Source organism: Selaginella moellendorffii, unplaced genomic scaffold (assembly GCF_000143415.4).
Source record: "Selaginella moellendorffii unplaced genomic scaffold, v1.0 SELMOscaffold_0, whole genome shotgun sequence".
Lineage (NCBI taxonomy): Eukaryota > Viridiplantae > Streptophyta > Lycopodiopsida > Selaginellales > Selaginellaceae > Selaginella > Selaginella moellendorffii.
This window is the reverse complement of record NW_003314261.1, coordinates 5,126,127-5,146,080: the sequence shown is the minus strand read 5'-3', so window position 1 is coordinate 5,146,080 and position 19,954 is coordinate 5,126,127. Positions and strand designations below refer to the sequence as shown.

Genomic DNA, 19,954 nt, shown 5'->3' with positions numbered 1-19,954 from the left:
AGGAAGTAATTCTAATTGAAATCAATTCAATAACTATCAAAATCTTATATATCTGTATTTCATATACTCACAGCTCATATATTTGTAATATAATTATTTAAAATAAAAATCTCAAACATAGAGAAAATAATAATTACCTTCAAATTAATATTAAATCTAAACTAAAAAGAATATACAAAGAATAATATCATCCAGAGGTTTATTTCACTCTAAAAAGAGACAGAATAGACCAACCAAAGAATATTCTATTTCTTGAGCAAGAGTGGCCCAACATTGTCACCAGTGGCTTTGTTGTGCTTCATGTGAGACCCATCACACAGAGGAAATGTTCCAGATCTCCAACACCTGTTGGAAGTAAAAGCCATTCCAGTTAGATGTAGTCACCAATACAATCTCTAGATGGAAACTAGGAAGTGAAAAGCGTTACTCACCTGCAGTATGCTGTCACCGGCTTGGAGATCTCTCCCACCACCACTGTGTCGACCACTTTCTCCACGTCTTTTCGGATAGAGGGATTGAGCACCACCGATGATGCTTCTCCCTCCTGGACCTGAGCACGCACTCTCACGCTCCTCGACGATGCAAGAGGAGTTCTCACTGCTGCTGGTACCACTGCTAGCTGAAATCCGGTACCGAGAATGCCACCCCCCACCATTGTTGTTGTTGGAACCTGGAAGCCACACGCCCGGCACACGAGAAATATCCTCAGTCTAGTGGCTCCGGTCGAAAACACGTGGCGAGTCGATGGCCGTCCGTGACGAAAGAATACTGCTGTCGTGTAGCTATCTATAGCGTCGAAAATGTACGTCGATCGATGAATGAATGGATGATTGGTTCTCTAGAGTGACTGCTGCCTGGGAATGAGCTCCAAACCGGCTTCGAGGTCCTCGACAGTGATGGACACGAGCTCGTCCGAATCGCAGCAGTCCAGGTCTAGTCTGTAGTCGAGGTGGTCTTTGGCGTTGGCGAGCAGCGGCCAGACGAGGCCACCATTCATCTCGCTGCGCTGCTTCTCTGTTGTCTTGCGGTCCAGGAGCTCCGCAATGGCTCCTGCAGTGCATCCCGGTTCGAGCTTGAGGCCGAAGGTTGGCGAGTCTTCGTGTTGCTCTTTGAGCTTGAGGTGGATCATCTCTGCCAGCTCCTCTGTGCTGAAGTCGGGGAAGTGGAAGAACCTGGTCACCCTCCGGCAGAAGCCTTCGTTGCTTGCGATGACCCGCTTCATGGGCTCTGCGTAGCCAGCAAAGATCACCACTACCTTGCCACTGTCCATGACTGACATGATCTCCTCCAGCGCCTCAACTCCGTAGTCTTTGTCATCTGCTTTCTGCGCTGGTATCAGTCTGTAGGCCTCGTCCACGAAGAGAATGCCTCCTTCAGCTTCTCTGATCTGAACAAGAAAAAAGAGAGACAGAAACATTAGAAGGCGTTCTACGTAGAGATAGATGCTTACTCTTTTCCTTGTTTTTGGGCCCGTGTGACCGACGAACTCGCCAACCAGATCAGTTCGCTGGACCTCAACAACTTTATCGCATTCCAAGACGCCAACCATGTGTAAGAGTTTGGCTAGCAAACGCGCAATCATGGTTTTCCCTATTCACGACGGTCAGAACTTCTGATGAGCATAGAACTCTACAAAAAAAGCATGGCTGCATACCTGTACCGGGATTGCCAAGGAATGCCATGTGAGGCAGCTTTCTTTTGGGAACGTTCAAGCCAAGGCTTCGTCGTTTCTCGTCCAGGAGCATTCCTTTAGCCCACTTGCGAAGCTGGAGCTTGAGGTCGTCTAGACCGACAATTTTCTCAAGTTCTTTCTCCAGCTCCAGCATCTTCAGCTTTGAGCCCGACAACGCTTTTTCCGCTTTCTGCCTCCTCTGTAGATCGAGCTGGCGCTCCAGCATTTCCTGCAGCTTCTCGTTTCCCGAGCTCTTCGGAAGGTGGCTTAGCGGAGTGAGCTTCTCCTGTTCACAACTTGAGTACGATCAGGGAAAGAAAAAGAACAAATTGCATACGTTGTCCTCCAGAGATACATCAGCGTTGTGCTCCAGGAGCACCTCGACTGCTTTACAGTCTTGCGCTCTCACGGAAGACCAGACAGCCAAGTGCAAAGGCGTCATTCCATTCTGAAAAAAAAGAAGCATTGAGTCTACGTAAACATTGGAGGAGGCATAGAAACTTACCAGAGCCTTGGCTTCTTTGCGAGCGTTGTGCTTCAAGAGTACTTTCAAAGCGTCGGTGGAGCCATTCTTCGCTGCTAGATGCAGCGCAGTCTCTCCATACTGCGAGAGAGCGACTAAAAACTGAAGTAGACAAATGACAGTAAAGCATACGTACCATGTTCGTAGCCTCGAGATCGGCTCTCTCCGGTCCATTCCATTCGAGCAAGAACCTCACGGCATCATCCTGGTTGCTGGCAGCTGCCATTTGCAAAGGGGTCTGGGACATCTGCCGTAGAAGAGAAGATTTCAGACAATCCATTGCTAGAGCCGAGAAAGAGGGAAATCACTCGAGGAACTCACCACAGGGTTTCGCGAGTTGATCAATGACGGATTTTGGTGAAGCAATACGCGCAATCCATCGATATCGCCCGACTGCGCCAGAGAATGGCAAGTCACCGGCCTGGCCGAGCGGATCTGCTGCCGCGGATGCATATTTCAGAGCCCCTGCCGCCGAGCGATCGATTTGGAGAAGAATCGATCGAAACGAGAAACTAAAGGATCCTAGAATGTAGCTCCTCCGGATCGTCGAGGCGCGCAACGCGCGAAACCCTGGCCTTCACAGCTGCCCTAGCGTGTGGCGCCTCCACCACCATGGCCTCGAGCTGGCAGTGACCCATATGGCCCAATAGAGGTACGACACGAACTACCAAATGGCACGAAATTGTGCGCCACTTGTACGGCTTTATCGAGCTAGGTTGTTTTGAAATGTGGCGGCGAGTAGTAGCGAGGTACCTAGTGCGCCATCGCGACGAGGGCAAAATCGTGAGTTTTCTTTGATTTTCCATTCCTGCGAGCTCAGATCCACGGGATTCTCTCAGCCAGAAGGTATTATGAAGCAATCGATCCCTCGGGCCGAGAATCCAAGCGCCTCCAAGAATGTCTCGCTGATCGAAGACACCGAGCTGTCGAAGAGGTAAGAGATTGTCGTTACAAAAGGAAAACCTATAGCTAAAACCAGTATAGAATCCTCAAGCGCGTGCAAAAGCTTATGCACGATGCGATCCATTTGCAAAATCCCGACATGCCGGATAAGAGCCTCGTCCAGCTCCGAGAGGTAGTACGCTATACTTTGATTGATCTGGGTCTAAGTTTGCCAGCACTCAGCATTTCTAGGAGTATGAACGCTTGGATTGGGATAATCGGCAAAGGGCCCTCAAGATACTCTCCACGGAATTCGGAGTTGACAAGAAAAGAGTGAAGGATCTCATCCAGCATTATCTTAGCTTGCACGATGGTACGAAAGGCTAGTTTTTGTGTAATGTTCTCCTCTATCTTTCAGATGAGAAAAGCAAAGCTGGTGACGGAGAAAATCCTCTCGAAGCAGCCCAGTTTCGAACAGAACGGGATCTGAGAGCTTCCTTGATGCCGCTATCGGTGAGATTGTTTGAGCAGATGAATGGCCAAGCCGGTGGCTTGAAGTTTTTGGTGGACCTACGTGCTGATCTGCTTTCTGCTTTACGGTATCTTTTGTTTTCTCACTTGGCCACTTGAACCAGTGGTGTTTGCAGTGATGACAACCTTCCAGCGCTGAGAGCTCTCGATCTCGAGCTGCGAGCGCTATTTTCAACGTGGTTAAGTCCTGCGTGTCTGGAACTTCACCAGGTTACTTGGAATGACGCAGCTTCATTGCTTGAAAAGATTGTCCGATATGAGGTAGTTTTCTGGTGGTTGAGAAGACATTGATTGTCGAGTCTTGTTTTTATGCAGGCTGTGCATCCTATCAGTAATTTGTACGATCTTAAGCGACGATTAGGCATTGGTCGTCGGTGTTTTGGTTATTTCCATCCTGCTATGCCAGGTAAATGTCTATACAGGGGAGCTAAGTAGTGCGACTTGTTTTTCTTAGGGGAACCGCTTGTGTTCATAGAAGTCGCCCTCACGGACACCATTAGTAATTCCATTCAGGTATGGGTTCGTTGTCTTGCTTTTTGCGGAAGCTTATAACGTTTCTTCATGTTCTGAAGGAAGTATTGTTTGACAAGCCACCTATTTCCGAAGAAGATGCGACACATGCGATCTTTTATGCTATTTCGTCGACTCAGGTTCTACATTTTTTGCTCTGTGTATAGTTTCCTTTTGATAAAGCTAAATACACAGGCAGGCTTGTCAGGTATAGATTTGGGAAACTTCCTTATCAAACGGGTGCTCCGCTTACTGCAGCAAGATATGCCTCAAATTAAGGTATAGTAAACCCTGTATGCTATTGTGCTCACAACTTTTGTTTCAGACTTTCTCAACTTTAAGCCCAATACCGTTCTTTCTGAAATGGCTGCTTCCTAAACTCGCGTCGTTCTGTTTCGAAGGAAATGAGCAGAGGACCTTCAAAGAGAAGTTGCTTTTGGCTCACGAAGAAAAAGCTTTGAAAGACGCCTGCGGGTAACATAAGTTCGAAGGTTTTTTACTGTAATAGCAATTACAACAGTCCTGACAGAGACGATGATACGAGCGGCGAGTCAATAATGTATAGAATTTTGGGAGCATCTGATCCTCAGTGGGGCGAGTCCGAACAACTATCAGCAGTTCTTAAGGTGCCTCTCATGAGATTATGTGCAAGGTATGAGACTAGTTTTTCCTGATGGTTTTGACCAACTCCTTTGGGCAGATATCTTCTACTTGAAAAGAAACGTGGAAAGGCATTGGATCCGGTAGCAAACTTCCATCTACGCAATGGGGCTGTAAGTGAAGTCCACGGTTTTTCATTCTGAAGCTTCGCGTGAATTCTACAGAGTATGGAACGTTTGAACTGGATGGGCAATAAATCCAAGAAAGGGCTCAAAGAGAGTGCAGGGATGATGGTTAACTATCTTTACAGGTGTGTAACATGAGCAAGCAAGTCAACGCACTTATTCTTGTTTCCTTCCAGGGTAGAAAGCATCGAAGAAAACAATCAAGCATACATTACCAGAGGTATCATTAGAGCGTCTCCAAAAGTGGAAGAGCTTGTAGCTGGAGGACAGCAGTCTGCACTGTGAGTGTGACATAGGCACAATTTCACAGTTAATCTTCTCAATGTCCGCATTGAATGTATGGAGTCTGAAGGATTTTTACAGACAGCTCAAAAACAATGACTTTGCGGTTTTGACCGCAAGAACAAAACAAAGGAAACAATTTCCACGTGGATGTACATGTCGGCTACTCGTACTAGGTGAGTGCCATTCGCCTTTGGCTGCTGGTGTAGCGATAAGAGTCTCCTTCAGCTACAATGCGTTTGGTTTAATAGGACTAGAAGTGCGTCCTCCCTAGATTGTAATGGCGTCTTTGGCACTGACGGGTTCGATTTCTGCTAGTTATCTGCCGAGTAGCAAGGAGACCCTTTGCGGGGATCACTCTGAGTTTGCTTTCTCTGCAAAGACTCGGTCCAGATCTAATCTTCCTTCTCTGAGGCTAACGAGAGGGGTAGTGCCTGTCAAGAACACTTTGAAGAGTGCAGATGTTGCTGAGCAAGCTGTTGCAGACCGAGTCTCCCGCAGCAAGCCGGTGACTCTCAGAGCAATTGTTACCATCAAGAAGCGGCCTGACAACAAAGTTACGGACATCTTTCGCAAGGGATTGGACTTCTTTGTCCAAGACCCCCTCGGCGAGGATATTGTTCTGCAGCTCGTTAGTACTGAAGTGGATCCGAGTAAGTTTTTGACTTTTAGCTCAGGCTATAATGTAGTGCGGTTCTTGACAGGTAGCGGCCTTGGAAGAAGAAGCAAGAACACGACACTTCGGAAGGTTTCTACAGGAGAACACACGGTTGAATATGCTGGTGAATTCATAATTGAGGACCAGTTTGGGAAACCAGGGGCCATTCTCGTTGCAAACAGACATAAGGCAGAGTTTTTCCTCGAGACGATCTCTCTCCAGGGCCTGAAGACTGGATTGATTTCATTTTCATGCTACTCCTGGGTTCATTCTCAGGAAAACGAGGTGTCTCAACGAGTGTTCTTCTCCAACGAGGTACTGCCTGGAAATTACTTTTTCTAAAATGCTAATGCGGCTTTCGCGATAGGCTTATCTTCCTTCTTCTACTCCTCGGGGACTCAAAGATATTCGTGCCTCTGAACTCAAAACATTACAAGGAGATGGCACGGACATGCGTAAACCGTGGGAAAGGATCTACGACTACGACGTATATAACGACCTTGGAAATCCGGATAAAGAAAAGAAGCTGGCTAGACCTGTTGCAGGTGGCGCGGTGCCATATCCAAGAAGATGCCGAACAGGTCGCCCTCCAACCAAGTCAGGTAATCCTTTCTCCAAGCTTCTAAGTTCGTCGACTAATCTTGTCGGGCACGTATCAGATCCTCGTGCAGAGGTCAGGTTAGCCGTGACAAGCAAGAATTATGTCCCTCGCGACGAGGACTTTGAGCAGGTGAAAACTGAAGCATTTTCTTCTGGACGTCTTAGAGCCATTGTTCACCGTCTCGTTCCAACCATTATCACGCACTTCACTGCCACTCCAGATGAGTTTGACACCCTGACTGATATCGATCGCCTCTTTTACGAAGGCATTCGGCTTCAAACTGAACTGGCGGAAAATGATCGTACTTTCTGGGATATAGTCCCGGAGCAAATCAGGCAGCTTATCAATGCTGATAAAATTTCAAATGCTATCAAGTATCCGCTACCTCCTTTGCTCGCAAGTAAGTGGTTTTATTTTCGATTTTCTGAATGTATGCTAAGCCTGACCATGCAGAGGATAAATACGCTTGGACCCGTGACTCTGAGTTCGGCCGGCAAGTGCTTGCTGGTTTGAATCCGCTAATGATTGAGCGGCTCAAGGTAGTCTCATTTGAAATACAAAGATATCCATCAGCACGTTTGTGCAGGCCTTTCCTCCGACCAGCTCGATGGATACTGGGATCTGTGGAACGCTAGGATCAGCATTCGAAGCAGCAGAGCTCGAGAAACACCTCGAAGGATTGACGGTGGAAGAGGTTTGGCACATAATATACACTAAGTCAAGGAGTGATGCATTCCATGTTTTACAGGCGATAAAAGCGGAGAAGCTGTTTATTATCGACTATCACGACGTTTTCATGCCACTCATCAACAGAATCAACTCTTTGAAAGGACGGAAGAACTATGCAACACGCACAATTCTCTACTTGGATTCAGCAAACTTGCTAATGCCAGTGGGAATTGAACTATGCCTGCCAGTCTCGAAAGACAAACCAAATGGTTCCAAGAGAGCGTTCTATCCAACCAAAGATGCGACTGGGTTTTGGATCTGGCAGCTTTGCAAGACACACGTTCGATCCAATCACTCGGCATACCATCAAGTTGTATCTCACTGGTAAGTCAGAGTTCTCTTTATCTAGCAAAATCACTTCCATGTTTTTTCAGGCTCCAAACTCATGCATGCATCGAGCCTTACGTGATCGCGACGAATCGCCAGCTGAGCGCCATGCACCCCGTCGCCAAGCTCCTCGATCCACACCTGCGATACACAATGCAAATCAACGCCACGGCTCGGCAGACGCTCATCAGCGCCGGGGGCGTGATCGAACAGTGCTTCACGCCAGGAAAATTCATCCTCGAGCTGAGCGCCGCCGGCTACGAAAAGTGGCGATTCGACAAGCAAGGCCTCCCAGCCGACCTTCTAGAGAGGCAAGTCTCGCTTCAAACTCCCCTCTCCTTACTAGTTCTTTCTTTCTTCCACAGTTTGTCTAGAGATTTAGTTCTAAAACTTTTACTTGTGATTTTGTCCAGAGGCATGGCTGTCGAAGATAAAAACTCTCCAGATGGATTGAGGCTCGTCCTAGAAGACTACCCATACGCCGCCGACGGGCTCCTCGTATGGTCGGCTCTCAAGTCCTGGGTGACGAGCTACTTATCCGTCTACTATGACTCCCCGGACTCCATCACCAGCGACACGGAGCTCCAGGCATGGTGGAACGAGATCAAAACCAAAGGCCACCCCGACAAAGCCGAAGGCTGGCCGAGCCTCAACAACAAGCAGGACCTCGTCGAGATTCTCACGTCGATAATGTGGGTGGCGTCCGGGCACCACGCTGCCGTCAACTTTGGCCAGTTCCTCTACTCGGGCTACGTCCTCAATCTCCCCAGCCTGACCAGGAAGCTCATACCCGAGAAGGACGACCCCGAGTACAAGGAGCTCCTCCAAAACCCGCAAGGCTTCCTGCTCGCGACGCTCCCAAACCAGACCCAGGCCACCACGGTCATGGCGGTGCTGGAGCTCCTCTCCACGCACCACCCTGACGAGGAGTATCTCGGCCAGCGCGTCCAAAAGTACTGGACCGGCGACGAGAGGGTCCTCGAGGGGTCGAACGAGTTCGAGGAGAGGATAGCCGAGGTCCAGGAGATCATCGAAAAGAGGAACAACGACCCCAAGCTGATGCACAGGCATGGAGCTGGAGTTCCAGCGTACGAGCTCCTGTTACCGACCTCTGGGCCCGGAATCACTGCTCGCGGGATTCCGAACAGCGTCTCTATCTAAGCTCGTAAGCTATGGCTTTAGAAACTCTAGAGAACTTGTAAAAGTACCTGGTTTGCGTCAAATGTATAAAATGGTTTGATTGCGAATTTTTCTCTTTGGTATGGTACAGTCTCCCGAGCTTGAAGACAATGAATGAAGAGAATTTTAGTTTTGCTTACATCCTGCGTAGGCCGAGACCAAGTTTTCGAACGGGTTCGCTAGTGGATAGGTCTTCTTCTTTAGATTGCAGCTAAACAGCGCCTGGCCCATCGACAGCACTAGAGGATTCACAGCTCGGAGGGGAATCTGGTAGCTCGCGGGGTAAAATTGGTCCTCCTCCTCCTGGACAAAGAGATAGACGTCACTTATCTAGAAAGAAAACAATGGAAAAATACTACCACTTGATCAAGGTAAACCTCTTCTAACTGCGCTAGTTCTTCCAGCTCTAAGTCATTGAGGTCCTGGAAAGAACGAGACAAGTCAAGTGAGGAAATGTAGTAGGCAAGTACCTGTTTGCCTTTCATTTTCGCGATTTGACGCTTCACGGCTCGCGCAGATCCCAAACCTACGGCTCTCCTCTCTCTTGCGGTCCTGCGCCGGACATTCATGCAGACAGCACACTCACACGTTGATTTATGATTACTAGTCCTGTGCAAAGCGTGAATTACTGGTTCATCTCTAGTGAAAAGAAAGAGCAATTTACCCGGCAGCAGGTTTCTGTGGAATGTGTGCCGATGTTGTCTTAGCAACAAAAATTTCGGATGGTTTTTCTGCCGCATTGTCCGCTGTAAATACGCATTGAGTTAGACGTTCCTACTATTTCCCAAACGTTTGCTTACCTGTCTTTGACTTCTTTGGATCCCGAAGAACACCGTTGGCTGTCCAATACTTGCTGCATGCCTTCTGGACTTTCTTCATCAGGTCCAAGATAGGATCTCCTTTGTGGTTATACTTTCGGCAGTTCGTCCAGATTTGTTGAATGTCTCGGTAAACATCCGACGCGTTTCTATACTTCTGACGTTTCTCTAGATTTTCGCATATGGTACCGAAGTCCATCGGGGTGTCAATTATGTCAAGGTAATCCTATAAAAAGAATTTGAAATAGTAACATCAAGATGAAAACGAGATGATAGTAAGCTTAACTTACCGGGACACCTTGGCCTACGGGGTCAACAGGTCTGTTAAAAGGATGTGCCGAGTCCATTTTCATGAGTTTCCTGATGATCTGCTAGCCAGCCTTGTTATGCATCATGTCCCAAGAAAAGTAAATGAAGCACATACCTTTAGAGAAGTTTCTACCTCGTCGTCACGTAGCTCGCTTGGCGGAGATTGTGGAGTAGGAGTTGAGTCAATTGGAGGAGATTGTACCGGCGAACTCAAAGACGGCGTACTGCTGGGGGTCTTTACCACAGCTGCCTTTTGAGTCGGAGCCTGCGGAGGTTCTATCGCAGAACCTGCAGGCTTTCTCTTCGCATCCGAGAACGTAAGATGTACTTTCAGTGGCCTTTGGGGAATCTCCGGAGTTTTCTTCGGCTCGTCAACTTTTTTCTGCACGCTGCTTGCCTCCTTCTCCTTCGTGACTTCCTTGCTTTCTTTCTTCTCCACCTTCAACCTTCCGGGCTTAGCTTCCGCCTTTGCCTCGGCATTTTCTCGAACTTTAAAAGTCTTGATCCTGACTCGAGAGCTCTCACGCCTCTTCCCGACCTGTGAATCCGTATCCTTCCCACTCGTAGCATCGGCATGCTCGGCAGACTCCACTTTGGTGTCCTCTGTGCTCCCAGAAACCTCACTAGCTCCATCGTACCGTGACAGCGTCCTCAGCTTCACCACCCTACCTCCGCTCCGGGGAGCCCGCTTCCTCTTGTTCTCGCCGCTCACCACTGGCACCGATCTCTCCTCGTCGTCCTCTTCCACGTCGGTCTCATCGTTGGCCGCAGTCCGCCACGATCCCTCCCGCTTCTTCTGCTGCTTGCCCCGGCTCCGCGTGCGCACGCTGTCCATGAGAAAACGAAGACGAGCCTGCGCACCGCGAAATATCACGAATCAGGATAGCTCCCGCGCCGGAAACGCTCGCGCCTGCAAAATCCAGCTCGCTGCAAGCAATGCCGCGATCCGATAGCGGCCGTCGGCGCCACAGCGCCATGGCCGCCCTCTAAAACCCTAGCTACGTAGCGCTGGCTCTCTCCCAGCCCTAGCGCTGGGGGAATTTAAATCATAAAAGGGGGGGTAGTGGCAACTCACCGATAGATCGCCCAAGTTCGTTAGCGTGGGGCGTTCTGCTGGGTATCCGAAATTAGGGCCAAAAAAGAAGACGGCAAATTCCGCGACGGAATGTCCAGTAAACTCAATCGACTCGAGTTCGACTCGCTTTAACTTTAAGCTTTTAACCGTACAAGAAAGCTGTACGTCTTAACGACCGTACAAATAGCTGTACATATAGCATAATCTTGACGACCGTACAAAGATCGTATTCGTATTTCAAAAGGTTGGGATAATGATTTATGGTACAAGCACTTGGTCTTTGTCTTTGCTTTAGATTGTTGGTAGCATAGCAAATCGTGATGGCGAGCTGTGGCCTTTGGCATTGTACTGGAGGGATTCCTGGGGTTTGTCCTTTGGCATTTCAAGGCTGTAAAGCGAGAAACGAGGGAAAAAAGAATGGTGGAGAGCATCTAGCTTGTGGCAGCGGGGGCACACTCCTTTAGAATGCTTTTGGAGGAATGCAGTCGCGTATACGAGGCCGTCAGTCGGGCCTGGAAGAAGCAAAACGACGAGGAGAAAAAATAAGTATCAATGGTGAATCTGTTGCGTGCGAGGGAATAGTACCGATTGGAAAAGCACGAGCGTCCACCAGCAGCTGTTGAGTCCCAATCCAAGCTTGTGGAAGATCTGGTTTTTAAGTGGCCGCGAGATTGTGGGGCTTAGAAAATAGTACCGATTGAAAGCGCATGCTTACCTTCATTAGCAGGCTTCCACAGACAAAGCAAGATGTCATGCTCAGGCCCAGGAATCCTAAATCTCGTCCGGCCTACATACAAGCCGACGCAATTCGTCAGTTACCAGGAACGTGGTAAACGAGCCAAGGTTTGTTTGTTTGACTATCTTACCAAAAGTGTCCCTTCCAGCGACAGTGCAGGTGGTGTTAAAACAATGCTCCAGAAAAATGGGAACGCTACCGAATGCATCTGCGAACAGACGAGACAGGGTGGTGTCAGCACGGACACGTGATCAGCGCTGCATTGTGTCATCTCAACCTGTGCTACGATTGCTGAATCGTTCGTAAAAAGCTGCGGCACAAGAAAAGGAACCGCGACGCCAATGCTCGCTAAAGAGAATCCTAAAATCGCACCCGTATAGAGAAGTGTTTTGAGCAACGTTCGTGCCTGTAAAAAGATGATCGAGCCAGGTTTACTTTTATCGTTTTGCTTGGCTCACCTGCTCGAAGTTGCGGGTTTTTCCGCTAATAAGCTCTGGCATAAAGGACTGAGCTGTTTGGGCCAAAGGCTCTCCACATACTGAAAACAATGTGAAGATCCCAATCATCACCTGGCAAATCAAGACATTTTTAAGTTAAAGAACTGGTTTTTACTGTTGAACCTGATGGGCTCCTAAAGTGAGTGGCCCAAGCGAAGTCGCGAAATATGTAATTGTTGTGTAAAAACATATCTGTAAACAAGATAAATTGAGCTTCCAAGGATAGAAGACGATATACGATGATGTACCTTTGACAACATGGTCATAAGAACTGGTGCAGCTATTTCGATCATCTGCAGGATGTCTTTGAAGCTGGGTACAACGATCGCCAGAGGATTGTATCCTTTCGCTTTTAAAGAAGTTAACATCAAAATTCCCGCAACATACTGCATGCTTGAAGCTTGAGTTAACGATCAAGTAGACTCATATTCATACCTGTGATAGTGCCGTTGCCCAGGCAGCACCAGCAATTCCATATCCTAGAAATGTACAAAGTAGAATATCTCCAAAAGCATTTACAAGACTCGCGACGAGCAAAACTTTCAAGGGACTCCATGAATCCTGCATCCCCAAGCTGTGGTATAAAAGAAAGTGAGATAACAGTAACAGCATACAAAGGAAGCCAAAAGACAGACCTTGCACTTTGAGCAACCATGGTGACAAGAACCGCTGGCCATGCCCACGCTCTAATCTGAAATTGTCCCAAAGAGACATATATCAAAACCACTACACCACGAAAAACTTAAATTTATTCAGCTTACATTCACGTACGTTGCCGCGGCTGGGACGATCCCAGAGTTTTTGGCTCCAACAAAAGCTGAAAGGAAAAAATCTTGAATCAATCACAGCCAATACATTGCCAGACCTCACCTTGGAGCATGGAACTAGAAGAGAATCTAATAGCCGCGAGCATAGCCATGCCACAGCCGAAAGCTACAAACAAGAGCCTAGCCAAATGGTTTGCTGCTTCTTTCTCGTCCTACACGAAATTCCAAACCACAGATCAGAACGCGTAGTAACACCAATCGCTCTTACCTTGTTTGCAAGCGAGGTTGCAATCAAGTTGGATGTAGCAACGGACAAGAACATGAAAACATACGAGAGTCCATCGCACATCACAGTTCCAGGTCCTGGAAGGAAGTAAACCACAAAGAAACTTTAGTTCTAGAGGAATCCAAAATCAATCTTCTTACCAAGGGCGGCCAATTGCAAAGAGCTAGTGGTTCCCACAACACTCGTATCGATGAGACTCATAATCGGTCCGGACAACCAGATGCCGAGAGCCGGGCCGGCGAAAGCGAATATCTGACGTACTTGCTCAAACATGTTGGGCTCCTCGCTAATGCTAACATCCGCCGCATCGCCATCTACCAGAATCTCCTTTCCTTCCACTTCTTCAACAATGGTGGCTGCCAGTGACGTCTTGCTGATGTCGACATTGGTGAGCACTATCTCTTTTGGCGCCTCAAGCACGCCCTCTCCAGAGACATAGAACTTCACGGCTTCTTTAGGCGTCCAGGGCACGGATTGCTGCTCGCGCTCCGCCGGGGGCGCCTCTGGCTGCTCGACGGTGCAATGCCGGACGATTCTCGAGCAGAGATGGCGCTGGAGAGGAGAAAGAACTCGCTGTTGCTGCTGCGACTGGCGGAGCTTGGCAAGATCGAAGCCGCATTGCACGCCGGACGAGTGGCGCCGCGAGCGATTCACGCAGACTGGGAATCTTTGCAAATGGATCGCCCCTGAGACAGCACAATCCATGGAATTCGGATTGTCCTGCCGCAAAGAACCTACAAATCGATCGATCGAGCAGAGAACCTACGAAATATCGATCGCTCGATAGAGATTTCCCTCGCAGCGCCTCGAGCTTCCAGCGCCCAGTGGCGCCTCGGCCTCGTCGAGCGCCCCTTCTCGCACGAGATTCTCGAGAGTGAAACAAAGAAGAAAAAGAATGTGGGTCATGGAATTTGATCTGACCATAGACCTAGATATTTATACTACTAAGTGGGCGGCCTACGGGCCCGTTACGCTAGGGTTCTTTCGCTGAGGGGATGAGCCGCTGAGCCGCTAGCCGCCAGATTACAGTAAGTCTCGTTGTTTCTGTGATCATTGTCGTTACAGTGAGGAATTTGATCTTAAACTCTTTCCCTTCTTGGATTTCTTGGAAATTTCTTGGATCTGGATTGGAGCCCCTCGCATATCCAGGGATTCTTCCCTGTCTTGATCACGTTTCTTGGCCTGGATGCGATTTCGATCTCATGGTCTCGGATTTCGTGGATTCCAGGGGCATCGTCTCGGATTTCTTGGTCGCCCGACGCTGCGATGGAAGATCAGAGGTACCGCAAGCAAGTCGCCATGTCCCTCATCATGGGAGCGCTCATCTACTGCCGCAACGCGAGCAAGCGGCGATTCGAGCGGCGCAAGTCGGCGATCGTGAGCATCGTGTCGGAGATCCAGCAGGGGATCCTCGACGGCGCGCCGGCCAAATCCACCTGGGTGAGAGACATGCTCATGCACCACACCGACACCTGGGACACGACGATCTTCCCGCAGTACGACGATGGCCAGTTCTGGAAGGATTTCCGCTGCACCAAGGCGACCTTCGAGTGGCTGTGCTTCACGATCTTCCAGCCGTGTGGATTCGAGGGGAATAGAACAGGTCCCAACTGGCGCGTCATCTCCCTCCGCCGCCGCGTCGCGATGCTCCTCTGGCGATTGCTCCACGGCGGCCGCGAGCACGCCATCGCCAAGATCTTCTTCTGCGACCAGTCCACCGTGAACAAGATCGTCCACAAGGGGCTGGGGATCATCGCCAAGCACTGGACCGACGCTTACATCGGGTGGCCAACCGGGGACCGAGCCAGGGACATTGCCGCAAAGTTTGAGCTCGAGACTGGCTTCCCCAGCGTGATCGGAGCGGTGGATGGAAGCCACATTCCCATCACCACCCCGAGCATCGATCGCTCGAATTACTATAACGACAAGTCCTTCCACTCGATGATCCTCATGGCTGCAGTCGACCAAGACGGGTTTTTTCTCGAGATCGACGCTGGGCTTTGCGGGAGCTTGCACGATTCGCAAGCTCTGGCCAGCTCCAGGATCGCGAGGAGAGCCGGCGAGGGGCTCATCGACCAGCAGAGATACCACCTCGTCGGGGACTCGGCTTTCAATCCTCCAAGGCCGTGGTTGATGTGTCCATACCGGGGTGGTGGCCAGCTTACGCCCCAGCAGCAGTCTTTCAACCAAGCGCTCGCCTCTGCGAGAGCTTCCATCGAGCGGGCCTTCTGCCAACTGAAGTCGAGGTTCCGGGTGCTGCTCAAGAAGATGGAGGGCGACTTGGACACCACCGTCCAGATGATCGGGGTGTGCTGCACGCTCCACAACATGCTGCTCTCGCAGAACGAGAGCGCCGACCCGGCCTGGATTGAAGAGTCCCGCCAAGCTCTCGAGTCGACCCGAGGTGTTTCTTCGTCCGGGAGAGAGCCCACGCTGGAGCAAGCCGCGGCGGAGGTGATGATCGCCACGGCGGGTCTGCAAGAGCTGGAGTCAGCCACCGCGACGTCCGATGCCGCGCGTCTGGCGAGAGTCATGGAGCCGCTGCCACTCCCGGCAGGATTCAACCACACCGCGGACATGCAGCGAGCTCGCGAGATCCGCGACGGCCTCGCCGAGATGTTATACTCCAGGAAGCGGCAAAAGACTTGATTGAGGTTGGGGGAGAAGAGTTTACTCTGTTATACAACGCCTTCGGGTTCTTGGCCTGGGATCACGGTCATGGCTTGGCCGCTACTGCCGTGGATCTCCGGCCTGAGCTTCTCCAGCTCCTTGAGGATGAACTTGCGAGGCCCGACCGGGATCTTCATCTCCATTAGATCATCCTTGTCGAGCAGCAGCAAGTTGGTCCAGTCTACGTGCGACGCCGCGAAGTAGCTCGCGTACTGGTCCTTGCCGATGCTCTTGAGCCAGCTGAACACCTGGTTGTCGATCTCAAACTCGGTCGGCTGCGCGCTCGCCTCCGCCAGCAACACGTTCGTGAGGTTGACGACGGCGTCCAGCACCTCCTTGAATCCCTGTGCCGAGGCGGTGTCATCGAAAGTCCCAACCTTCTCTACCACCTTATCGACGATGGAGTCTACGAGCAGCTGGTTGTTTGCGGACTTCTTCATCCTCTTCCCGGCGACTTCACGAGCAGCGGCCTCGTCGCCCAGGCATCCCCTCGCGCCGCCGACGCCGCTCTGGAAGCGCGACCGCAGCGCCGCCTTGGGCCGCAAGTTGAGCCGGCTGTGGATCTCCTGGAGCGTCTCGTCCGAGAAGACCAGCTGTTCCGGGTGCTCGAGCTCCTTGTTCTCGGCCAGTCCGGCCTGTGAAAGCAGCAGCTTGAGCTCCTTTTGGTACCGACGCAGCTCGATGTCCCACTTGTCCCGGTAGCTCTCCCACTGCCTCCTGGGATGCCCGCGCTCGCCCATCTTCTCGCCGATGCTCGTCCACAGCTCCAGGTGCGTCGACATTGTCTCAAACTTGGCTTGTAACTCCGTCCGGAACCTCACCAGGTCCTTGACTTCCTCGATCCCGTAGCGCTTGTTCTTGGCGGTGTTCTCGTCCCCGGCCGACTTTCCTTTGGGATCCTTGCTCTTGGTCGAGTCGGCGGCGCTCTTCTTCTCGGAGCTCTTTCGCTTCCTCCTGTGCTTCGTCCCCTCGTCTGCCTCCTGCGTCGGGGTGTCTCCGTCCGAGAAGGACGATCCATCGCTCTGGGAGTCGGAGCGGAGAGCTGACGAGGGTGGCGATGCCCGAGGTGGCGAAGTGTTGATGGCCGGAGGTGGTGTAGCGGAGGGTGGCACTGGCCCCGGTCCCGGTTGCATTGCAGCGCCTGGGAATGCATAGCCAGCTCTTGGGAATCCGCCAAAGTCGCCGCCAGGAAAGTTGGAGTCCCCGCCGCCGCCGCCGCCACCTCTCATGTGTGACGGCCATGAATGCGACCAGTCGTAAGCGTTGTATGGAGCTGGAGCGCCGTAGAAACTATCCGGGCGTGGATGAGCCCAGCGGGGCCAAGTTGGAACGTCCGAGCCATTGTAAGGAGGGGTCGTGTTGTTGTTGTTGGTGGTGGCGGCGGCGGCTACTCCTTCTACCACTGCTGCGCCATCGCGTTTCCTTTTTGATCTCTCTTTGGCCATTGGAAAATAATTTAATCTGCGAAGAAAAACGATCAAGAAACTCCATCCACCAACAAAGAAAGTTCTATGACTGACTGATTAAAGTCTTCTACAGAGGCAAGCACTCAAGCACACCAGAAAATTTTGCTCGGGATCGACTAGAAGAAACCAGCTAACGCAAGGCAAGCGCGAAAATCTTCACAAACAGAAAGGATTTCATCCAGACTCAAGCAAACCAGACAACACACGGGCGAAATTCCAGCAACCTAGGCGGGATCGATCGATCGTACCTGGAAATTCTTGCGCTCTCGATCCTCCGCCTAGATCCCTCGCGCTACCGCATTCTTGCAAGATCCTGCCATGAGAGGGAACAAGGGAGAAATCCTCCGCTAGAGGCCGGAATGCACTCTCCCTCCATCGCTCCCTCCACAAATCTAAAAAATGCGAGGGAATAAAAGGAAAAACAAGGGATTTACAAGGGAGCGATGTCATACCATAGTAGGTCTAGAGAGCCTTCGTCCGACACGGCGCTCGCAGATCATGGAAGGAACCCATGTCATAACCCTAGTCCGGCCGCGCTCGATGCCCCCGTGGCGGCCACGTCAGACCCCCTGCCGCGGTTCGATTCCCCTCCCCACCATTTTCTATAAAATTCACTGTTTAGATAAGAGTTCTCCAAAATAGCAACGAATGGATCTACTTCTAACCATAAATGGAGCTCGTGAGGTCGATCATGTCGTAGAGATAGACGTTATCTGCCGTGGTGACCGCGAGGTAAGATCCAGACTCCGAGATGGCGACCGAGTAAACAGCTGCGGAAAAGAAGAACAAAGTTTTCTTAATCCCTCATTTGAAGAGAATTCGTTTTCGTTCTCACCCTTCTCCAGTCCGGAGACTCCCGCGAGTGCCTGGCAAAGGAATCGGCCGTGATGAGCTTCGAAAGAAGAACTCGAGGCTATAGTACCTGGCCACTGTCTTTGTGGAAAACGCAAGCACTGTTTGGTTTGCTCCCTCCAGCAACGATGTATTTGTGAGAGAGGCCCTTCCCGTACTGAGCAGTGTAGACTTGGCTCGGCTGGAGATGGGAACTTTTGAGCTCAGTTGCACAAAAAACGAATTTTTACTATGGTACCTCGTTGCTCATCCACTCCAGAGTTCTTATCAGGTCACCAGTTCCAAAGTCCCATTCCTGTGAAGGAAAAAAGATTCCCTCGTCCAAAAACACAAGCGTGCCAGAGTAACGGACCTGTAATTGTTTGGTGGATCGCCAAGAGCCGGTTAGGATCTTGTTGTTATCAGACACGTCAAGAGCTTCCCCGCACAGCTTTGGTCCAAAGATGCTCCTCACCGATCTACCACAGCGCAAATCCCAGATCTAGGTGGCACCAAGAAAACCTCAGTAAGATTGAATGACGCGTGAAGTAGTGAAGCAAGAACCTGGACAGTGTTGTCCCAGCCTCCGCTCAAAATGATGTGAGAATCGACGGGATGCCAACGAACAGCGAAAACACGGTTGGAGTGGCCCACAACTTTGATCCCATCGCTGTGCGACGACCCTGAATGCTTGATTGAGCGAGGGGCAAGATCAAAGCTCAGAACTGCTTAGCGTACCCATCACTTAACGTATGCACGATTTTCCTGGTGGCTTCGTCGTAGACTCGGACCTGTAATGCTAGATACGAGACGGAAGTTTGACAAGAAATGCTTCGTGAATTCACTGACTTCACCTGAAAATCGCTACCACCCGTCGCGAACTTCTCTCCGGTCGGCTGGAAATCCACCGCGTTGATGTGATTGTTAGCCTCTTTGGTGGTGCCGAGGTGCTTTCCGGATGTTGCATGCCAGTGGTGAATAAGACCACCAACGTCTGCAACAAGGAAATGCTAAAGATTATATCCAGCACTCACTCGCCGAGAGACAATCAAAACGCTTACCACAAGATACGAGAACGTTCCTGCTGGTAAAGCAGCTCGAGGGCGGCCGGAAGGACATTGTCGTGCAGGCGAACTTTTGTGTGGCTTTTCGATCCAAAACATAAGCCAGGCCTCCATCAGAGACTCTATAGATCTGGCAGCAGATCAAAAGAATGGCTTTAGCTCGGAAACTCCAGATGCAGTAGTACCTCAATTCTTCCTGTATCGTTCCCAGCTGCTAACCAGTTGCTATCGTAGGAAAAGCCACAGCACATTGCCTCCTTGCCTTTCCTGGCGAAAAAAAGACGAGCAAGTGAGAGAGAGAGAAAAAAACCAAGAACAAAAAACATGGAAGAACGACCGAACGAAATGCTTACATTTGGATTTGGACAATGGGCCGTGGCGCCCCATCATCCTGAGTCTCGCCATCGTGCTCCATCGCATAGACCCTCCGGTTTTGGTACTCCAACTGGGCGTGTATCCGCTGGGATCAAGGATTGCCGCGCCCAACTTCGTCAGCCCTAAACCTAACGGTCACTGTAGAGCCCTGTCACCTGTCCCGGTCATGTGAAGTAGTAACCGTTTTTCCTCCCTATTTGACCCCTTCACGCGAACCCCTTCCCAGTGATGAAGAACTCCATTCTCTAGCGCTGCCTGGCCCTCGAATCGATCCATCAAAGGTTTTTGCGCTCGCCATGGCCAAGGGGAAGAAGAAAGATCACCGTCACGATGACAAATGCGCGCACAGCTTGCACGAGGGCCACTGCGAGTGGGACAAGG

The 19,954-nt window shown here is 50.6% G+C and overlaps 9 protein-coding genes across 9 annotated transcripts; 3 read left to right on the top strand and 6 right to left on the bottom strand.

Annotated features, from left to right (window-relative positions):
• Positions 1-177: 177 nt before the first annotated feature.
• On the bottom strand, positions 178-956 carry LOC9642277 (CDGSH iron-sulfur domain-containing protein NEET). The gene is made up of 2 exons (XM_024689383.1): positions 432-956; positions 178-345 (listed from the first exon to the last, which is right to left on the bottom strand). Exons 1-2 carry the CDS (start codon positions 653-655, stop codon positions 246-248), a joined length of 324 nt encoding a protein of 107 aa, XP_024545151.1. The 5' UTR covers positions 656-956; the 3' UTR covers positions 178-245.
• On the bottom strand, positions 633-2,795 carry LOC112340415 (ESX-3 secretion system protein EccA3-like). The gene is made up of 7 exons (XM_024688624.1): positions 2,517-2,795; positions 2,332-2,442; positions 2,178-2,276; positions 2,010-2,120; positions 1,655-1,958; positions 1,451-1,590; positions 633-1,387 (listed from the first exon to the last, which is right to left on the bottom strand). The coding sequence occupies exons 1-7, from the start codon at positions 2,646-2,648 to the stop codon at positions 839-841; spliced, it is 1,446 nt and encodes a 481-aa protein (XP_024544392.1). The 5' UTR covers positions 2,649-2,795; the 3' UTR covers positions 633-838.
• Positions 2,796-2,884: 89 nt separating this feature from the next.
• Positions 2,885-5,336, top strand: LOC9642276 (malonyl-CoA decarboxylase, mitochondrial). Its single transcript, XM_024687889.1, has 15 exons — positions 2,885-2,978; positions 3,035-3,129; positions 3,180-3,270; positions 3,330-3,450; positions 3,496-3,676; positions 3,725-3,869; positions 3,924-4,014; positions 4,063-4,121; positions 4,181-4,258; positions 4,314-4,397; positions 4,444-4,592; positions 4,639-4,770; positions 4,819-4,891; positions 4,943-5,028; positions 5,080-5,336. The coding sequence occupies exons 1-15, from the start codon at positions 2,922-2,924 to the stop codon at positions 5,186-5,188; spliced, it is 1,551 nt and encodes a 516-aa protein (XP_024543657.1). The 5' UTR covers positions 2,885-2,921; the 3' UTR covers positions 5,189-5,336.
• A 38-nt stretch (positions 5,337-5,374) lies between these two features.
• LOC112350249 (linoleate 13S-lipoxygenase 3-1, chloroplastic-like) lies at positions 5,375-8,753 on the top strand. The gene is made up of 9 exons (XM_024686345.1): positions 5,375-5,838; positions 5,890-6,158; positions 6,211-6,445; positions 6,503-6,844; positions 6,898-6,983; positions 7,031-7,138; positions 7,193-7,497; positions 7,548-7,811; positions 7,914-8,753. Exons 1-9 carry the CDS (start codon positions 5,466-5,468, stop codon positions 8,659-8,661), a joined length of 2,730 nt encoding a protein of 909 aa, XP_024542113.1. The 5' UTR covers positions 5,375-5,465; the 3' UTR covers positions 8,662-8,753.
• Positions 8,713-11,225, bottom strand: LOC9642275 (tyrosine-protein kinase BAZ1B). Its single transcript, XM_024679816.1, has 9 exons — positions 11,217-11,225; positions 10,882-11,040; positions 9,922-10,659; positions 9,788-9,865; positions 9,480-9,723; positions 9,344-9,425; positions 9,150-9,288; positions 9,039-9,101; positions 8,713-8,982 (listed from the first exon to the last, which is right to left on the bottom strand). The coding sequence occupies exons 1-9, from the start codon at positions 11,223-11,225 to the stop codon at positions 8,806-8,808; spliced, it is 1,689 nt and encodes a 562-aa protein (XP_024535584.1). The 3' UTR covers positions 8,713-8,805.
• Positions 11,078-14,060, bottom strand: LOC9632552 (protein DETOXIFICATION 46, chloroplastic). The gene is made up of 14 exons (XM_024687115.1): positions 13,308-14,060; positions 13,150-13,244; positions 12,985-13,093; positions 12,876-12,931; positions 12,750-12,805; positions 12,550-12,688; positions 12,363-12,500; positions 12,238-12,306; positions 12,076-12,186; positions 11,895-12,023; positions 11,748-11,825; positions 11,597-11,668; positions 11,467-11,529; positions 11,078-11,393 (listed from the first exon to the last, which is right to left on the bottom strand). The coding sequence occupies exons 1-14, from the start codon at positions 13,870-13,872 to the stop codon at positions 11,313-11,315; spliced, it is 1,761 nt and encodes a 586-aa protein (XP_024542883.1). The 5' UTR covers positions 13,873-14,060; the 3' UTR covers positions 11,078-11,312.
• Positions 14,061-14,136: 76 nt separating this feature from the next.
• Positions 14,137-15,833, top strand: LOC112343450 (protein ALP1-like). The gene is made up of 2 exons (XM_024666945.1): positions 14,137-14,195; positions 14,396-15,833. The coding sequence occupies exon 2, from the start codon at positions 14,434-14,436 to the stop codon at positions 15,814-15,816; it is 1,383 nt and encodes a 460-aa protein (XP_024522713.1). The 5' UTR covers positions 14,137-14,195; positions 14,396-14,433; the 3' UTR covers positions 15,817-15,833.
• LOC112343421 lies at positions 15,800-17,664 on the bottom strand. The gene is made up of 2 exons (XM_024666872.1): positions 17,552-17,664; positions 15,800-17,298 (listed from the first exon to the last, which is right to left on the bottom strand). Exon 2 carries the CDS (start codon positions 17,280-17,282, stop codon positions 15,846-15,848), a length of 1,437 nt encoding a protein of 478 aa, XP_024522640.1. The 5' UTR covers positions 17,283-17,298; positions 17,552-17,664; the 3' UTR covers positions 15,800-15,845.
• On the bottom strand, positions 17,593-19,689 carry LOC9642274 (protein will die slowly). Its single transcript, XM_024667018.1, has 13 exons — positions 19,552-19,689; positions 19,384-19,465; positions 19,196-19,328; positions 18,989-19,128; positions 18,873-18,933; positions 18,699-18,817; positions 18,508-18,636; positions 18,394-18,450; positions 18,226-18,336; positions 18,139-18,169; positions 17,969-18,073; positions 17,756-17,905; positions 17,593-17,695 (listed from the first exon to the last, which is right to left on the bottom strand). The coding sequence occupies exons 5-12, from the start codon at positions 18,874-18,876 to the stop codon at positions 17,826-17,828; spliced, it is 636 nt and encodes a 211-aa protein (XP_024522786.1). The 5' UTR covers positions 18,877-18,933; positions 18,989-19,128; positions 19,196-19,328; positions 19,384-19,465; positions 19,552-19,689; the 3' UTR covers positions 17,593-17,695; positions 17,756-17,825.
• Positions 19,690-19,954: the final 265 nt, after the last annotated feature.

Coding starts and splice junctions, on each gene's coding strand:
- LOC9642277 (XM_024689383.1), bottom strand. CDS start 655: ATGGTGGGGGGTGGCATTCTCGGTACCGGATTTCAGCTAGCAGTGGTA. Junction 346..431: donor CCGGTGACAGCATACTGCAG/GTGAGTAACGCT, acceptor TACTTCCAACAG/GTGTTGGAGATCTGGAACAT.
- LOC112340415 (XM_024688624.1), bottom strand. CDS start 2,648: ATGCATCCGCGGCAGCAGATCCGCTCGGCCAGGCCGGTGACTTGCCAT. Junction 2,277..2,331: donor ATCTCGAGGCTACGAACATG/GTACGTATGCTT, acceptor GCTCTCTCGCAG/TATGGAGAGACTGCGCTGCA. Junction 2,121..2,177: donor GCAAAGAAGCCAAGGCTCTG/GTAAGTTTCTAT, acceptor CTTTTTTTTCAG/AATGGAATGACGCCTTTGCA.
- LOC9642276 (XM_024687889.1), top strand. CDS start 2,922: ATGTGGCGGCGAGTAGTAGCGAGGTACCTAGTGCGCCATCGCGACGAG. Junction 2,979..3,034: donor ATCGCGACGAGGGCAAAATC/GTGAGTTTTCTT, acceptor GGATTCTCTCAG/CCAGAAGGTATTATGAAGCA. Junction 4,122..4,180: donor CCATTAGTAATTCCATTCAG/GTATGGGTTCGT, acceptor CATGTTCTGAAG/GAAGTATTGTTTGACAAGCC.
- LOC112350249 (XM_024686345.1), top strand. CDS start 5,466: ATGGCGTCTTTGGCACTGACGGGTTCGATTTCTGCTAGTTATCTGCCG. Junction 6,159..6,210: donor GAGTGTTCTTCTCCAACGAG/GTACTGCCTGGA, acceptor CTTTCGCGATAG/GCTTATCTTCCTTCTTCTAC. Junction 7,812..7,913: donor CCAGCCGACCTTCTAGAGAG/GCAAGTCTCGCT, acceptor GATTTTGTCCAG/AGGCATGGCTGTCGAAGATA.
- LOC9642275 (XM_024679816.1), bottom strand. Junction 9,724..9,787: donor CCGTAGGCCAAGGTGTCCCG/GTAAGTTAAGCT, acceptor TTCTTTTTATAG/GATTACCTTGACATAATTGA. Junction 9,426..9,479: donor TCCAAAGAAGTCAAAGACAG/GTAAGCAAACGT, acceptor GCGTATTTACAG/CGGACAATGCGGCAGAAAAA.
- LOC9632552 (XM_024687115.1), bottom strand. CDS start 13,872: ATGGATTGTGCTGTCTCAGGGGCGATCCATTTGCAAAGATTCCCAGTC. Junction 12,501..12,549: donor GGGCAACGGCACTATCACAG/GTATGAATATGA, acceptor TCAAGCATGCAG/TATGTTGCGGGAATTTTGAT. Junction 11,669..11,747: donor CGCTGGAAGGGACACTTTTG/GTAAGATAGTCA, acceptor GCTTGTATGTAG/GCCGGACGAGATTTAGGATT.
- LOC112343450 (XM_024666945.1), top strand. CDS start 14,434: ATGGAAGATCAGAGGTACCGCAAGCAAGTCGCCATGTCCCTCATCATG.
- LOC112343421 (XM_024666872.1), bottom strand. CDS start 17,282: ATGGCCAAAGAGAGATCAAAAAGGAAACGCGATGGCGCAGCAGTGGTA.
- LOC9642274 (XM_024667018.1), bottom strand. Junction 18,074..18,138: donor AGTCTCCGGACTGGAGAAGG/GTGAGAACGAAA, acceptor TCTTTTCCGCAG/CTGTTTACTCGGTCGCCATC. Junction 17,906..17,968: donor CCTCACGAGCTCCATTTATG/GTTAGAAGTAGA, acceptor TGAATTTTATAG/AAAATGGTGGGGAGGGGAAT.